The sequence below is a fragment of the Paramacrobiotus metropolitanus genome, unplaced genomic scaffold (genome assembly GCF_019649055.1).
Source record: "Paramacrobiotus metropolitanus isolate TYO unplaced genomic scaffold, Prichtersi_v1.0 Parri_scaffold0000252, whole genome shotgun sequence".
In the NCBI taxonomy this organism is placed as follows: domain Eukaryota; kingdom Metazoa; phylum Tardigrada; class Eutardigrada; order Parachela; family Macrobiotidae; genus Paramacrobiotus; species Paramacrobiotus metropolitanus.
Genome location: NW_026570472.1, coordinates 49,112 through 61,870, shown reverse-complemented (window position 1 = coordinate 61,870; position 12,759 = coordinate 49,112). Strand labels below are relative to the sequence as shown.

At 48.4% G+C, this 12,759-nt stretch overlaps 2 protein-coding genes across 2 annotated transcripts; one reads left to right on the top strand and one right to left on the bottom strand.

Moving 5' to 3' along the window:
• Positions 1-1,546: 1,546 nt before the first annotated feature.
• Positions 1,547-3,425, bottom strand: LOC129601570 (uncharacterized). The gene is made up of 3 exons (XM_055500405.1): positions 3,105-3,425; positions 2,120-2,748; positions 1,547-2,036 (listed from the first exon to the last, which is right to left on the bottom strand). Exons 1-3 carry the CDS (start codon positions 3,423-3,425, stop codon positions 1,547-1,549), a joined length of 1,440 nt encoding a protein of 479 aa, XP_055356380.1.
• LOC129601569 (uncharacterized) lies at positions 1,928-12,101 on the top strand. Its single transcript, XM_055500404.1, has 5 exons — positions 1,928-3,520; positions 7,950-8,402; positions 9,177-9,442; positions 9,683-10,323; positions 11,333-12,101. The coding sequence occupies exons 2-5, from the start codon at positions 7,961-7,963 to the stop codon at positions 11,844-11,846; spliced, it is 1,863 nt and encodes a 620-aa protein (XP_055356379.1). The 5' UTR covers positions 1,928-3,520; positions 7,950-7,960; the 3' UTR covers positions 11,847-12,101.
• The last annotated feature ends 658 nt before the right edge of the window (positions 12,102-12,759 follow it).

The window sequence follows — 12,759 nt, the reverse complement described above, 5'->3', positions numbered from 1 at the left end:
TACAAGTGGAAAGCGATACTAGGTCTAACTGTATTTCCCCTTCTTAGTTTTACGTTGAAGCTTAAACCGGGAAATTAAATCAGCAATGACAGCCAGCCATGAAGAATAACTTCTGCTGAATGATCTTTCCGACGCACAGGCAGCACCAATTCAGCGAACGGCGTCAGTGGAGGCTGCTAGCGTGCCAACTTGTCGTGTGAATGGGCGCTGCCGAGACAGTGGATTGGTTGACGCGTTCGCCGGCGTCGTCAGCGCAGATCCAAGAGATAAGCACGCTCGCAGCTGATTGGAAAGACGGATTCGAGCGGCAAGCGCGCTCACACATGGGAAAGACGACCCTGGGAATGAGCATAAAAGCAAGCCTCGCTCGTCGCCGCTCGATAACGTAACTAGGCGGAGGAACGATTTGAAACAATATTTTGGTGATTTAATGGTATAGTTTTCTCTGTCTGTATGTACAGTTTATTAGTTATGATCAAATAAAGACACAGATCTGAACGAAAAATACAGTTCACAAAATTGCAAACACAACTAATTTAACACAACGTCAGATCAGCGTCAAATTTTCGATTATTGTTGTATTAATTTTTTTTTACGGAGTCGGTTGGTTTGGCATAAATCGGGCTCAAGCAGCCTGCATTTAACAAGATGTACGTGAGAGAAACGCCGACACGGCTGATCTCCCATTCTGCGGTTCACCAGCGAATGCCGTTGTTCAGGACCCAGGTGATTCCACGCTCTGTTAAGTCATCGAGCGGCGACGAGTGCGTTTCCAGGCTGATAATCCAGGGTCGCCTTTCTCATCTGTGAGCGCGCTTGCCGGTCGAATCTGCCTTCGCAATCTGTGCGCGTGGCGCGTGCTTGTCTCTTGAATCGACGTTGATAAAAGAGCGAGCCGGCGCGAGGCGGCGCGTTGTCTGTCTGAATGAGAAATAAGCAGAGAGCTGACTCACAAAGGTTCCGCGTCCACAGTGCCCTCGCCCGGCGTACGCGTCAACCAATCCGCTGTCGCGGCAACGCCCATTCCCATATCCGGTTCGCATGCTGGCCGCGTCCACAAGGCGCCGTTAGCTGAGATGGCGCTCCGTGTGTGTTGGGCAGACCATTCAGCGAAATTTCTCCAACGTGGCTGGTTGTTTTTGCCGATTTAATTTTCAGTTTAAACTTTAACGTCCAATTCAACAGAGGGAATTCAGCTGGATCTCTTACCGTTGTTCACCCGCTCCAATATTGCCGCTTAAACGTTTGGCACGTGGTGCATTCTTGCATTTGCTTTATTATACATTAAAACCCCAATGCATAAAAAAACTCAGTCATTAACGATACAGTACCGATCAAAATTAAAAAGCAAGCGCATGTACTGGTTAAGGCATCTGTTTGCCCAGCAGCGTTTTAGTGAAACCATCCTTTGGCCTGACGGTGCTACAGAAAAAGCTTAAAAGGGCGAATTAAAAAATGCCAACAAATGCGAAGAAACTTGGTCCTATATCAAAACATCGAAAACGCAGCGACAAGCAACAACTATAACAAGTGCGAACCACCGCTTTCAACGTCGCAGCATTTTGTGGTGGACGGTGAGCGTCACACAGGCCGACACCGGGGAGGAAGCAGCCTGGGGATCCTCCAGCGGGTGCACAATACTCCAACGATTCGCCGCGACGTCGTACTTCTCCCAGTTGGGCAGCGGCACCCCGAGGCGGCTGGATCCCCCGCACACGAACAGCTGGTCATTCAAGGCGAACATGCAGTGTCCGTAGCGCGGCACGACCAGATTGGGCACTGGCTGCCACTGTGCCCCGGCCACGCCCAGCTGCAGCCGATCGCAGCTGCGAAGGACGGCCGACTCGGGACCCACTCCGCCCGTCACGTACAGGTAGCCGTTGAGGACTTTGGCGGCAAAGCTGCAGCGCGGATGCAGCATCGCCGGCATCTCACTCCACAGGTTCGTCACGGCGTCGTACATTTCGCCGGTGGCCGGATACCCGCCCAGGATGATGACATACCGGTTGTTCCACACGTCAGATGCCGCTTCTTTCCTGCTAATTCGAACCAAACTGATACACACTTGTATATTCTGTCGTTGAATGATTTGTGCACGTTGTTGTGAGAACTAACTAACCGAAGGCAGTTGGGATTGCGAACATCATACCCGAAGAGGCGTGCGTCGGGATTAAACGTGTATGAATCCGCGTTGGTTCTCCAGCCGTAGACCAGGCCGTTGAGGCTGACCAGCGGCGAGGCCGCTTCCGTCAGTTTCCCCTTGAACATGCCCTCAATCTCCGTCGTCATGGGATCACCACCAGCATCCTCATTCATCTTCATCGTCAAGGCGTACGCTCGACGCTCCTTGCCGTGCTCGACACGGAACCACACCCGGTTGTCCACCACCGGGCCCATCATCTTCGCGACATTCCACGTCTGCAGTTCCACCGGCAGCGGGACGCGGTGCAGTGTGTTGTGGTGCGCGTCGTACAGGCGGAGACTGGTCTGGTGGCGATCGGTGTAGAACAGGCAGGCCACTTCGATGAAATGGCGTTCCCGTGGCGCTGCGGTGTACCGGATGGCGTCTGGTAGGAAGAGGCGCGCCTGCAGCTCCAGTAAAACGTCGCGCAGCGGTCCGGTGGCCGTGAGGAGGGCCAGTGGCAGCATGTCGGGAATTAGATCCCGCCGCAGCTCCGCCAGGACCACCCGGAAGTTTTCCGCAGTCCAACGCGTTGGATAGTCCACGCGGAGCCATTTCATCACCTTCTAACAAGGCAGACAGATATCAAACACAACAACAGCTTTATTTTGGAGTGTAGTGATGGCAGTGTACTCATACAAAGCGTTGCTTGGGCTGCTTAGATTTATACACTGTACCGCTTATCACGTGATTCAATACAGCACTGTATTTACCGTTAACTGGCTTTACTATTTACGATAAAGCATTTCAAGTTACCTATTTGAAGTTACTGCTCGTACATCAGATGGTTTTCTACAGACTGTACACAATTTTACTGGCTATTCGAGTATAACAAAATGCAGACAGGAAACCGTCGTCGCAAACTGTCGACGCCACCATCATTCTCGTGCGGCTGCCTACCGGCCTCGGCCAGTTTCCTTACCAGATACAATGCCATTTCCGTTGAGGAGGGAATGAAATCCTGCCGAAGAAGCGCCAGCAAAGCGCCGAGTGTCAGATGCGCGTCGGCCACGGGCAGATGGGCCGGCGGCAGCCGCGGCGGGATTTGGCGCGAATTTGCTGGGTGGACGCCGTCGGTGGTGCTCGAAGCCACGGTCGCCTGGACGGTCATCCCGGCCCCTTCCGGCTCTCCGCTACCACTGGCGCTCGCGCTGACGTCACGGCCGGGATCAAGCCTAATCCGGGTAATCCTTTGAGCACTGCCGCCAGCGTCGTCCGCTTTACGCTTTCCCCGACTGTCCATCATCAGGTTCGCTATCGCGTGAAATATGTTGCACTGCACGGTGACTGCGGGGCGCGTGCCATGTGTTTGACAAGCAATATGGAAAGTTGGACCAAGTAAGTGTTCAACTATCAGAGACCAAGTTGTACTTCGTCTGCAAAGTTTAAGTCGAAGATTGAACTGATAAAATAAATCGGCAATGTCAGCTAACCACGTAGGCGAAAGTTTGGCGAATGATCTGCCCAGTACAGACGGAGCACCAACTCAGCAACAGTTGTCTGTGGATGCGACCAGCATGCCGACCTGACGTGGGAACGGGCTTGGTCGAGACAGCGGATTGGTTGACGCGTACCGGTGTTTGCACTGTTGACGCGGATCCTTTGTGAGTCAGCTCCTACTTATCGGCGGTTGCTTGGTCAGGCAGGTGCTCAGGCAGGCAGCTACGCCTTGCGCTGACTCACTCCTATATCAACGTACGTTCGGAGATGAGCATGCGCCACGCGCACAGATTGGACAGACGGATTCCACCGGCAAGCGCGCTCACACATGGGAAAGAAGAGGCCCGTGCTCAAGCTCGGACTTGGACCCGGACTACTAAAACTTGGACTCGGACCACACTTGGACTTCTAAACTTGGACTTGGACTCTTCAACTTGGACTTTTCTTAGAATTCTTGGGTTTCTTAGGTTTCTTAGGCTACTTAGATTTCTTAGGTTTCTTGGTTTTCTTAGATTACTCAGATTTCTTAGGCAAACTAGTACTTTCCAAGGAGAAGTCCAAGTTAGAAGTCCAGGTTTTGAAGTCCAAGTCCAAGTTTAAAAGTTCAAGTTTAGAAGTCCAAGTGTGGTCCGAGCCCAAGTTTTAGTAGTCCAAGTCGGAAGTCCGAGCTTGAGCGCGGGCCGAAAGAAGACACTGCAAATGAGCCTGCAAGCCTCGCTCGTCTCCGCTCGATGGCGTGACTGGGCGTGAGAACGATCTGAACAAGATGTTTTTGCTGTAGCTGTAACGGTGCGTTCTGCTTGTATGTACAGTTCATCGGGTGTGATTAAATAAAAATGCAGACCTGAAGTAAGGTAGTTGGTCGTAAAAGAATAATGGGAGGTCAGCTGTGCTGGCGTTCTCTCACGTGGACCTAATTAGATTTTGACATTTCAAATGGACTAATGTTTATTTCCGTATAATTATCACAGTAATATTAGCAAGACACTACTACAGTAAAACCTCCTCTTACGTACACTCCCAAGATACGTACACCTCTATCTTAAGTACAAAAAATTCTGTACCGAAACTCTCCGTAGACTACAGTACAGGGGGAACCTCTACGTAACGTACACCTCTACGATGCGTACACGTACACCTTTTCTCTGTACCGCCTAAGCATTGAACTGTACGCAATCACCTCGAATATACGTAACCGGGGAGTCAGCATTTAATTTTTAAATATTTGATGGGAAAATTGTGATAATCTAAATGTTGTCTTTTGTTCTGAACTGATTCGGACGATGTTTTCTGTTTGAAGTATGTGGGAGAGACTATTTCCGCCTGCTTATATGCTGTAAAAAGATAAAAATGTGTATGAACTAGTGCAGCATATAACATTTGCAGTACATTTCAGAACTGCACGCAGTATACAGTGCAGTAGAATGCAGTACACTGAGTATTCCGCGGTGGGGCACTGCCCTCATTATACAGCCCCCCCAGGGGGGCTTGGGGTGGCGATTCTATGGTACGTACACCTCTGAGATACGTACGAAAATTTTTGAACGGAAGTGTACGTATCTTGGAGGTTTCACTGTATTACAAAATTAGTAATGAAGCCCTACCAAAACATCCAATAACATCCGATCCGATTCGATCCGATCTAAATCCGATTTATGCAATAATAGCCGACTCTGAACAGAGAACACAATCCATCGTCAAACAAAAATTTTTAATTATTTACGTGTAATTTGGTTATCTGCATTTTTATCTAATCACAGCCGATAAACTGTACATACAAACAGAACACACTATGCAGCTACAGCAAAAAAATGTTATTCAGGTCGTTCACGCACAATAACGGCATCGCGTGCCGATGAGCGTGATTTCAGGCTCATATCCAGGGTCGTCTTTCGTATCTGTGAGTGCCTTTGTCTCCTGATTCGGCGTTGATAGAAGAATGAGCCAGCGCAAGGCGGCGCGGTGCCTGCCTGAAGAAGAAACCGCCGATAAGTGGAAGCTGACTCACAAAGATTCCGCGTCCACTGTGCCGACGCCGGCTCACGCGTCAACCAATCCGCTGTCTCGACCACGCCCATTCTCACGTCAGGTCCTCATGTTGGCCGCCTCCCCAGATACCGTTCGCGTGCTTGGTGCTGCATGTGTAGTGGACGGTTCATTCGGCAAATTTCTTCAACCCTTTTGGTCTTCTTATTATTGGTTCAAAGTTCAAACGACGTAAAATTCAGCAGAGGATCTACAGCTCTGATTTCTCCCACTTGCATTATCACCTGTCAAAGTGTCAAACATTTGGCACGTGGGGCAATCTTGGGCCGGATTCACGCTGACTTCTATCTATCCATTTTCTATTGAAGCGCCGCCCAAAACGGCCAGTTTTTTAGCAGTATGCGTGAACGCGGCCCGCTTTGCTAAATAGATACCTAAATAGGGAGCAGAATTGCGTTCACACAGACACCTTTGGATAGGTGCTATAAAAGTTGTTGTTTAGGCGACTGCGATAGTCAGTCGGGTTTGCGTGAACGCAAGCCACCTATCTGTATTTATGCGAATATAATGACAGAATATAATAGAATCACAGAATGGTAATTATTTTCACACTCTTACTGTTTATAAAGATCGATTATTAAATGACTGCGTCACTGTAGGATAAATATGTGTAATAACATTAACGGTAACAGTTCCGTGTGCTTCACCATATATTATTTAATCGCAATTGCAGAGAATAAAAACGGATTTCACGCTTGCGCTACCTCAGTATTTCAGTTCTTTGGGTGCCATTTATTTGTTGCAATAAATACAATAAATTACTGAATGCATGTTAAAGTCAGTGCTTCAAAAGCGGGCAAAAGTCGAAATCAGTTTTCCAGGTTCAAAAAATGAAACGTCTCACAACACACCAGATAATACAGTGTTCGTAATTTCGGTATTTACCCGACATAATATGTCGTATTTACTCGACATATTTACCCGACAGTTGGTTCGTTAATTATTCGGCTTGCCATACGCCTAATATCGGCTCACCATAATGCACCGCTCAACCGCCTCGGGCGGCTGCTCGCTACCGTCACAATGGGCGGATGCGTATAGCGCTGCCTACAATAACCGTGGGCGGTTGCCAGTTGCCGAAACAGCGGGCGGTTGCCTACTGCCTAGTGCCGAAGTGAAAAGTTTACTAACCGCAAAGTGTAACCACAGCTTTAATACAATTATTTGTAACAGTATATCGAGAACAAATTATAAAAAAGCACGGACTGGGTGCACGTATGAGGATCGCTGTATAGAGCAGTGAAAGTCTATCACGTCATAAGGCAATAAATAAATATGAAAGAGTTTTGTTCCTTTAAAGTATAAACGAAATATTTCCACGGTGTTAGTAAAGTTGAAATTTCCATCTTCATCAAGCGGCTGGTCACATGAAGCTATATATTTATTAACTGCAGGTGCAGACTTACCAGTACCGATGGTCTTTCTCAAATTAAATTTAGAACCCAGTGAAAAGTACATATTGTTTTTGCTAGCAAAGTACATATTGTTTTTGCTAGCGGTAGATCTCTAATTTCACAAACACACATATAGATCAACATATTATCGCGTGTGTTTTAATTATATAAATGGAACTTTGCATTAAATGCAGATTTGCTTATGCAACAAACGCACGATACCATTTAAAATGTGCTAGCATTTATGATTTAGTAGATTGTAAACGTTAAAGTACGGCATTTGTCTGTTACTCGTAAAAGCCAGATCAGTCGTATCCTGGATCAAACATTTTTTAGGTCATGCATAATCATGGTGAAAGCATTTCAATCAGAAATACATGTGTATCCGTGACAAATAGGAACCTCGAGTGGTTCCTATTTGTCTTAACCATTGCGTCTACGGAACAAACGAAAAGGTACCTTTTGATAGGAAAGCACTGTTCAGGCTGCGCATTGCTATCTACCAATTAAGAGCTAGGTAATTAACGTTAGCATAGGTGTGCTGCGTGAACGCAATTTTGGGACCTAATGCAATTAGGTGGTTGTCCCCGGTTGAACTCAAATCCCACTAAGCAATTAAGATAGATAGGTGTATGCCTGAACGGGCCCTTGTACTGCCTTTCTTGAAGCATTGGTGTTCGGTAAGTTCGTCTAGCTGTTTATGAAATCAGGATTTGTTCGATACTTCCCAGTATTCGTATTGCTTTTCGAAAGTAACCTATTTTGCCGCAGTGTCTGCGAGAATCGATTTCCGTTAGCTTTCTTAGATTTCCGTACTCTACGCTTTTTTCTGTGTCTAAGATCAAATTAGCATCACCATTGATTTTACGGTACTTACATGTTTGCAGCAAACCCGACCATGGACAAAACGGGAAAGCGAAAAGCGGACGACGCCAGCAACAGCACCACCAAGAGCATCAAGTCCGATCCCGGCTGTGGTGCGATCAAACCCGATCCCGGGAGTGCGAGCGTCAGCGGTGACAGCGAGCAGGAACGGAGCGCACCGCCGCAGCTGGTGACCGTGGTGACAGGGGAGTTTGTGGCGTACGGCCGCTGGTCCGCGGTGGAAGCGTTGGCGTTGCCATGTCACCGTCAGAACGACCGATTTCACGTCAATCTGCCGGCGCACATTGACCCGTGGGCCGCGCATCTCGTCCTGCAGGCGGCGCTGCATCCCGGTCTGCCCATCGACACCCGTCACTCCCGCAACGGCTCCGGAGGTCCCGCCGCCACCAGTCAGCTGCTGGCGGCCTCGGCCTTCCTCAAGATCCCGCTGCCAACAGTGCTGCGTGCAGCAAACCGTAAGTGCCGAGCAAACACCAGGAATTTGCTAACTTAAAGTGAACACCATAAATGTGGTTTACACTGGACACTCGATCCGAGGACCGATATTCTGAAAACAAGACTAACAACAAACCAAAATAAGTCGGTCATGTCCATTGCGCGTAGACAGTAGACTCGTATGCTAGACTCAAGAAATTGGAACTTGCACAGTTCGAACCTAATTTACCCGGGCCCGTGCGCAACCTCAAAAGAATAAAAAAAATTAGCGAGAGTTTTGATATCAAACAGTTTGGCACCTGCGAAATCTAAGACAAGATCGAGCCATTGTAGTTTCTCGTAGACAAAGCATAGGATCCCTGCGTGAAAACAGATACCAAACCGTGGATTTGAATCCTATGCTATGTCTACAAGAAACTGTAGGTGCCTCAATTTTCTCTTAGATCTAATAAAAACCAACCTGCTTGGTATCGAATTTGTTGGCATTTTTTAACATCAGAAGGCCGATAGACAACACGGAGTTTGCCTATTTGAGTACATATAAGTCTCTGGTTGCGCGCGGGTTGAGTGTAACCACATTTATGGGTTACACTTGGTTTGTGGCTAAATAAATGTAACCACATTCAATTCATGTCGTCCATTGTAACGTTAACATGAACGGCGTTAGCGGCCCGGCGTCTAACAAGTAACGGATGCGTTGACCATACGATATTTGCTTTGTATGATATTACTTTGATATCAAGGAATGTCCTTTTCAATTTTATTGATGGTGTCTGTGTTTCTCTGGAACGTAGGAACGCCACAGCCAAGGGCTTCTGCAGCTGGCCAAGACTCTAGCGCCTCGATGACCGTCCAGCCGCGAGCTGCTGTCGGGATACCGGCGACCGTGGCCTCGAGCACCACTGACAGCGCTCACGGCCAGCCAGCGATTACGAGCCAGAGCCTTCCGCCAGAGCCGGTTGATCCACCCGTGGCCGAGGCGCATCTGTCACTCGGCGCTCTGCTGGAGCTTCTGCGGCAGGATTTCATCCCCTTCTCAACTGAAATGGCACTGTATCAGGTTAGTAAGGAAACTGGCCGAGACCGGCATGCCGCCGTACGAGAATGATGTTGGTGACTTTAGACAGTTTCTGGCTTACATTTTGAATTTCTGGATTTGTAGTAACTTCACTTTTTAATAATTTCTCCAAAAATTAATAGTGAATAATTTAGTACTTACGGGCTTTAGACATCAGTGTTTCAGTTCTTCAAAATTTTCAACACAGTGTACCGTAATACTGTCTCTCCTTTTAACTTCCAGAAAGTGATGAAATGGTTCCGCGTGGACTACCCGGCGCGCTGGACAAGGGAGAACTTCGAAATCGTCCTGCCGGAGCTGCGCTGGGATCTTCTGGGGGACATGCTGCCCCTGGCCCTCCTCACCGCCACCGGGCCGTTGCGCGACGCCCTCCTGGACCTGCAGACGCGCCTCTTCCCGCCGGATGCCGTCATTCTGACCGCTGTGCCCCGGGAACGTCATTTCAAGGAGGTAGCCTGTCTGTTCTACGCCGACCGGCACACAGCCAGTCTAAGAGTGTACGACGCGCGTCAGAACACGCTGCACCGCATCCAGTTGCCAGCGGAACTGGTCGCGTGGAACGTCGTGAAGGAGATGGGGTTGTTAGTGGACAACCGGGTGTTGTTCCGCGTCCAGCATCGGGCGCATTTGCAAGCGTACGCCTTGACTTTGACTGCGAAGAACGGTGCGGATGACGATGCGTTTAAGGCGGAGATGGAGTGCTTGTTCAAGAAACATCTCAAATACGCCGCTGACCCGCTGGTCAGCCTCCAGGGCCGCGTCTACGGCTGGAGCACTGGCACCATGCCGAGCCCGGCCTCCTTCGCCTACGATCCCGCAGCGCGAGGCTTCGATAACAACATCCACAATCCCAAATGCATTCGGTTAGTTCGCACCACAGTAAATTCTTCCAAATTTTTGCATTAAGGACACTTTCACAAAATTAATGGGATTCGTGTACCGCAAAGACACCAAGGCGTTCTCTCCGTAGTTCAACATTATACAACTTTATGATTTGTTAACATTATTGTCATGTATGTTACGTACAAGCTTGTGTAAAAACAATAAGGCAGTATTATTTTAAGGCAGTATTAATTTTTGAAAAGCTGTTTGCATGTGGAACAAAGCGGTGGATACGTGAGTAATACATGGGTTTTACTAATAGAGAAAGACAGTCCGTGCTGTAAGTATCTTTAGAAATATTGATAGTACATGATGACTGTCTGCTGTAGACTGTAGCATGCATACAGGCAGTGCGATGGTAGGATCTCATAAGGCGGCATCCATAAATTACGTCACGCAAAAAACTGGACATTATGATACCCCGGCCCTCCCCTGTGTCACCAATGCTAACAAACTCAGATCCCCTCCCCCGAGCGTTACGTAACAAAATGAGAACCCTCCATCGATATAGCATGTTGACGTCAAAATCGTAACAAATTTTTGAAGCCCCCCTCCCCCTTGCAACAAACAGTAACGCTTTCAGTACCTCCCCTCCCCTATTTGCGTGACTTAATTTATGGATGGCGCCTAATATGCAAATGGTACATCTGCGTATAAAACTTCCATCTGTGTGTATTACAGTGTAAACACACACAATGGAAACTAAGGGTAGTACACGTGAATACCTAGAGGGTATTCCGCATGGGCGTCGGTCATAGACCTATATGCGTAGATCGTGCACGTGTGATCACAGGATGTTCACATCATGTTTCTCACATTACACGTGTCAGGGTTTTCCGGTACTCAGATCACATTTGTGAAAGGTTCCGGAATGCGAATAACAATGAAGGTTAAGGTAACTGGGTCGAGAATACAGGAAATTTGAGGAGCATTCGGAACAATTCTATTTGGTAGTTGAGCAATTAATTTGACCCGGTGGTGCGTTGACAGGAAAGACGCGGCATTCGACGTGTGGAACAACCAGTACTTCATCATCCTGGGCGGATACCCGGCCACGGGGTGCACGCGCGACATCGTGCCCCTGGCCTCCGGAGAGATGTTCGACGCGGCGACCAACGATTGGAGCGAGCTGCCGGCGATGATGCAGCAGGCGCGCTGCAGTTTCGCCGCGAAAATCTGCAACGGCTACCTGTACGTGACGGGTGGGTGCGGGCCATCTGCGGCCACGGGAGCAGTAGCCGTCCTCGGTAGCTGTGAGCGGTTGCAGTTGGGTGTGGCCGGTGCACAGTGGCAGCGCCTACCTGATCTAACGATTCCCCGCTACGGAAGCTGTATGTTCGTGCTGAATGACCAGCTGCACGTGTGCGGTGGATGCTACCGCCAAGGGGTGCAGCTGACGGAATGGGAGGTGTACGAAGCCGCGTCGGATCGCTGGAGTGTTGTGCGCCCGGTAGAGCTGCCCGGGTCCAGTGGCGGCCTGTGTCACGCTGACTGTCAACTATGAATGCTAAACGGAGTTGCGTCTATCTGTTGTCACAATTCCTTTCGTTTCATAACTGGCATCAATACTGATCGAAGATTTGCATTTCGGTGCAGTCTCGGATAGCCGTCTCTTTGTCGAACAAAGACTAGCAACTATGTCTGCCAGACCAATAAACCAGCTGGCCGCGAAATAGTACTGTTGGACAAGCTAGAAATTTCTTTTTGGTTGCGGATTTCAGAAACACTTTTTTGCAGCACACTGCCACATGTGGACGCTTTTTACGGCTGCGACTGGAGAACAACTGGGTTGTTCCTTTTGTTTGGTATTGATAATAAATTTCAGTGTTACTGTAAGACTGGGACGTCTGACTGATAAGTGGTAAACCTAATTATATATAGGGTGAGACTATAGGCACCCCTTTCACCCCCGTGTGCTATAGGCACCCCCTTTTGCACCCTGTTTTACTATAGGTACCCCTTTTCTATTACATAAAGCTCGCATCCCTTTTTTCCGTGGACTATAGGCACCTGTTTCCTGTTTGCAGTCTTTTTTCCCAGCAGCCTGGCAAAGATTTTCTAACAGCTTTTTTTGGTTTACAAAGATTTTTTGACGATCTGACATGACTAGGTCATTCACATAAAATGCGTGCGTACTAGGGACTCCTTCCGACAATGTGTCGGTTTGACTGACTTTATACTGATTTGGTTGCTTTATTAAGTTTTCTTGCATTCCTGAGGTCATGATGGTAATGTTTGGGGCCCTTTGGGGTATCGGACACCACGATATAAATAAACGCCCCGGTATCTTTCTTACGGATCTCGTTTATTACATGACTGACCTTCCCTCTTTTGTTCTTTCACCTCGTTCCACTATATCGTGCTTGGTCGTGTGTTGTTTTCGTGTCCGACTGAGTGCAGGAATTAGTTAATCAAAA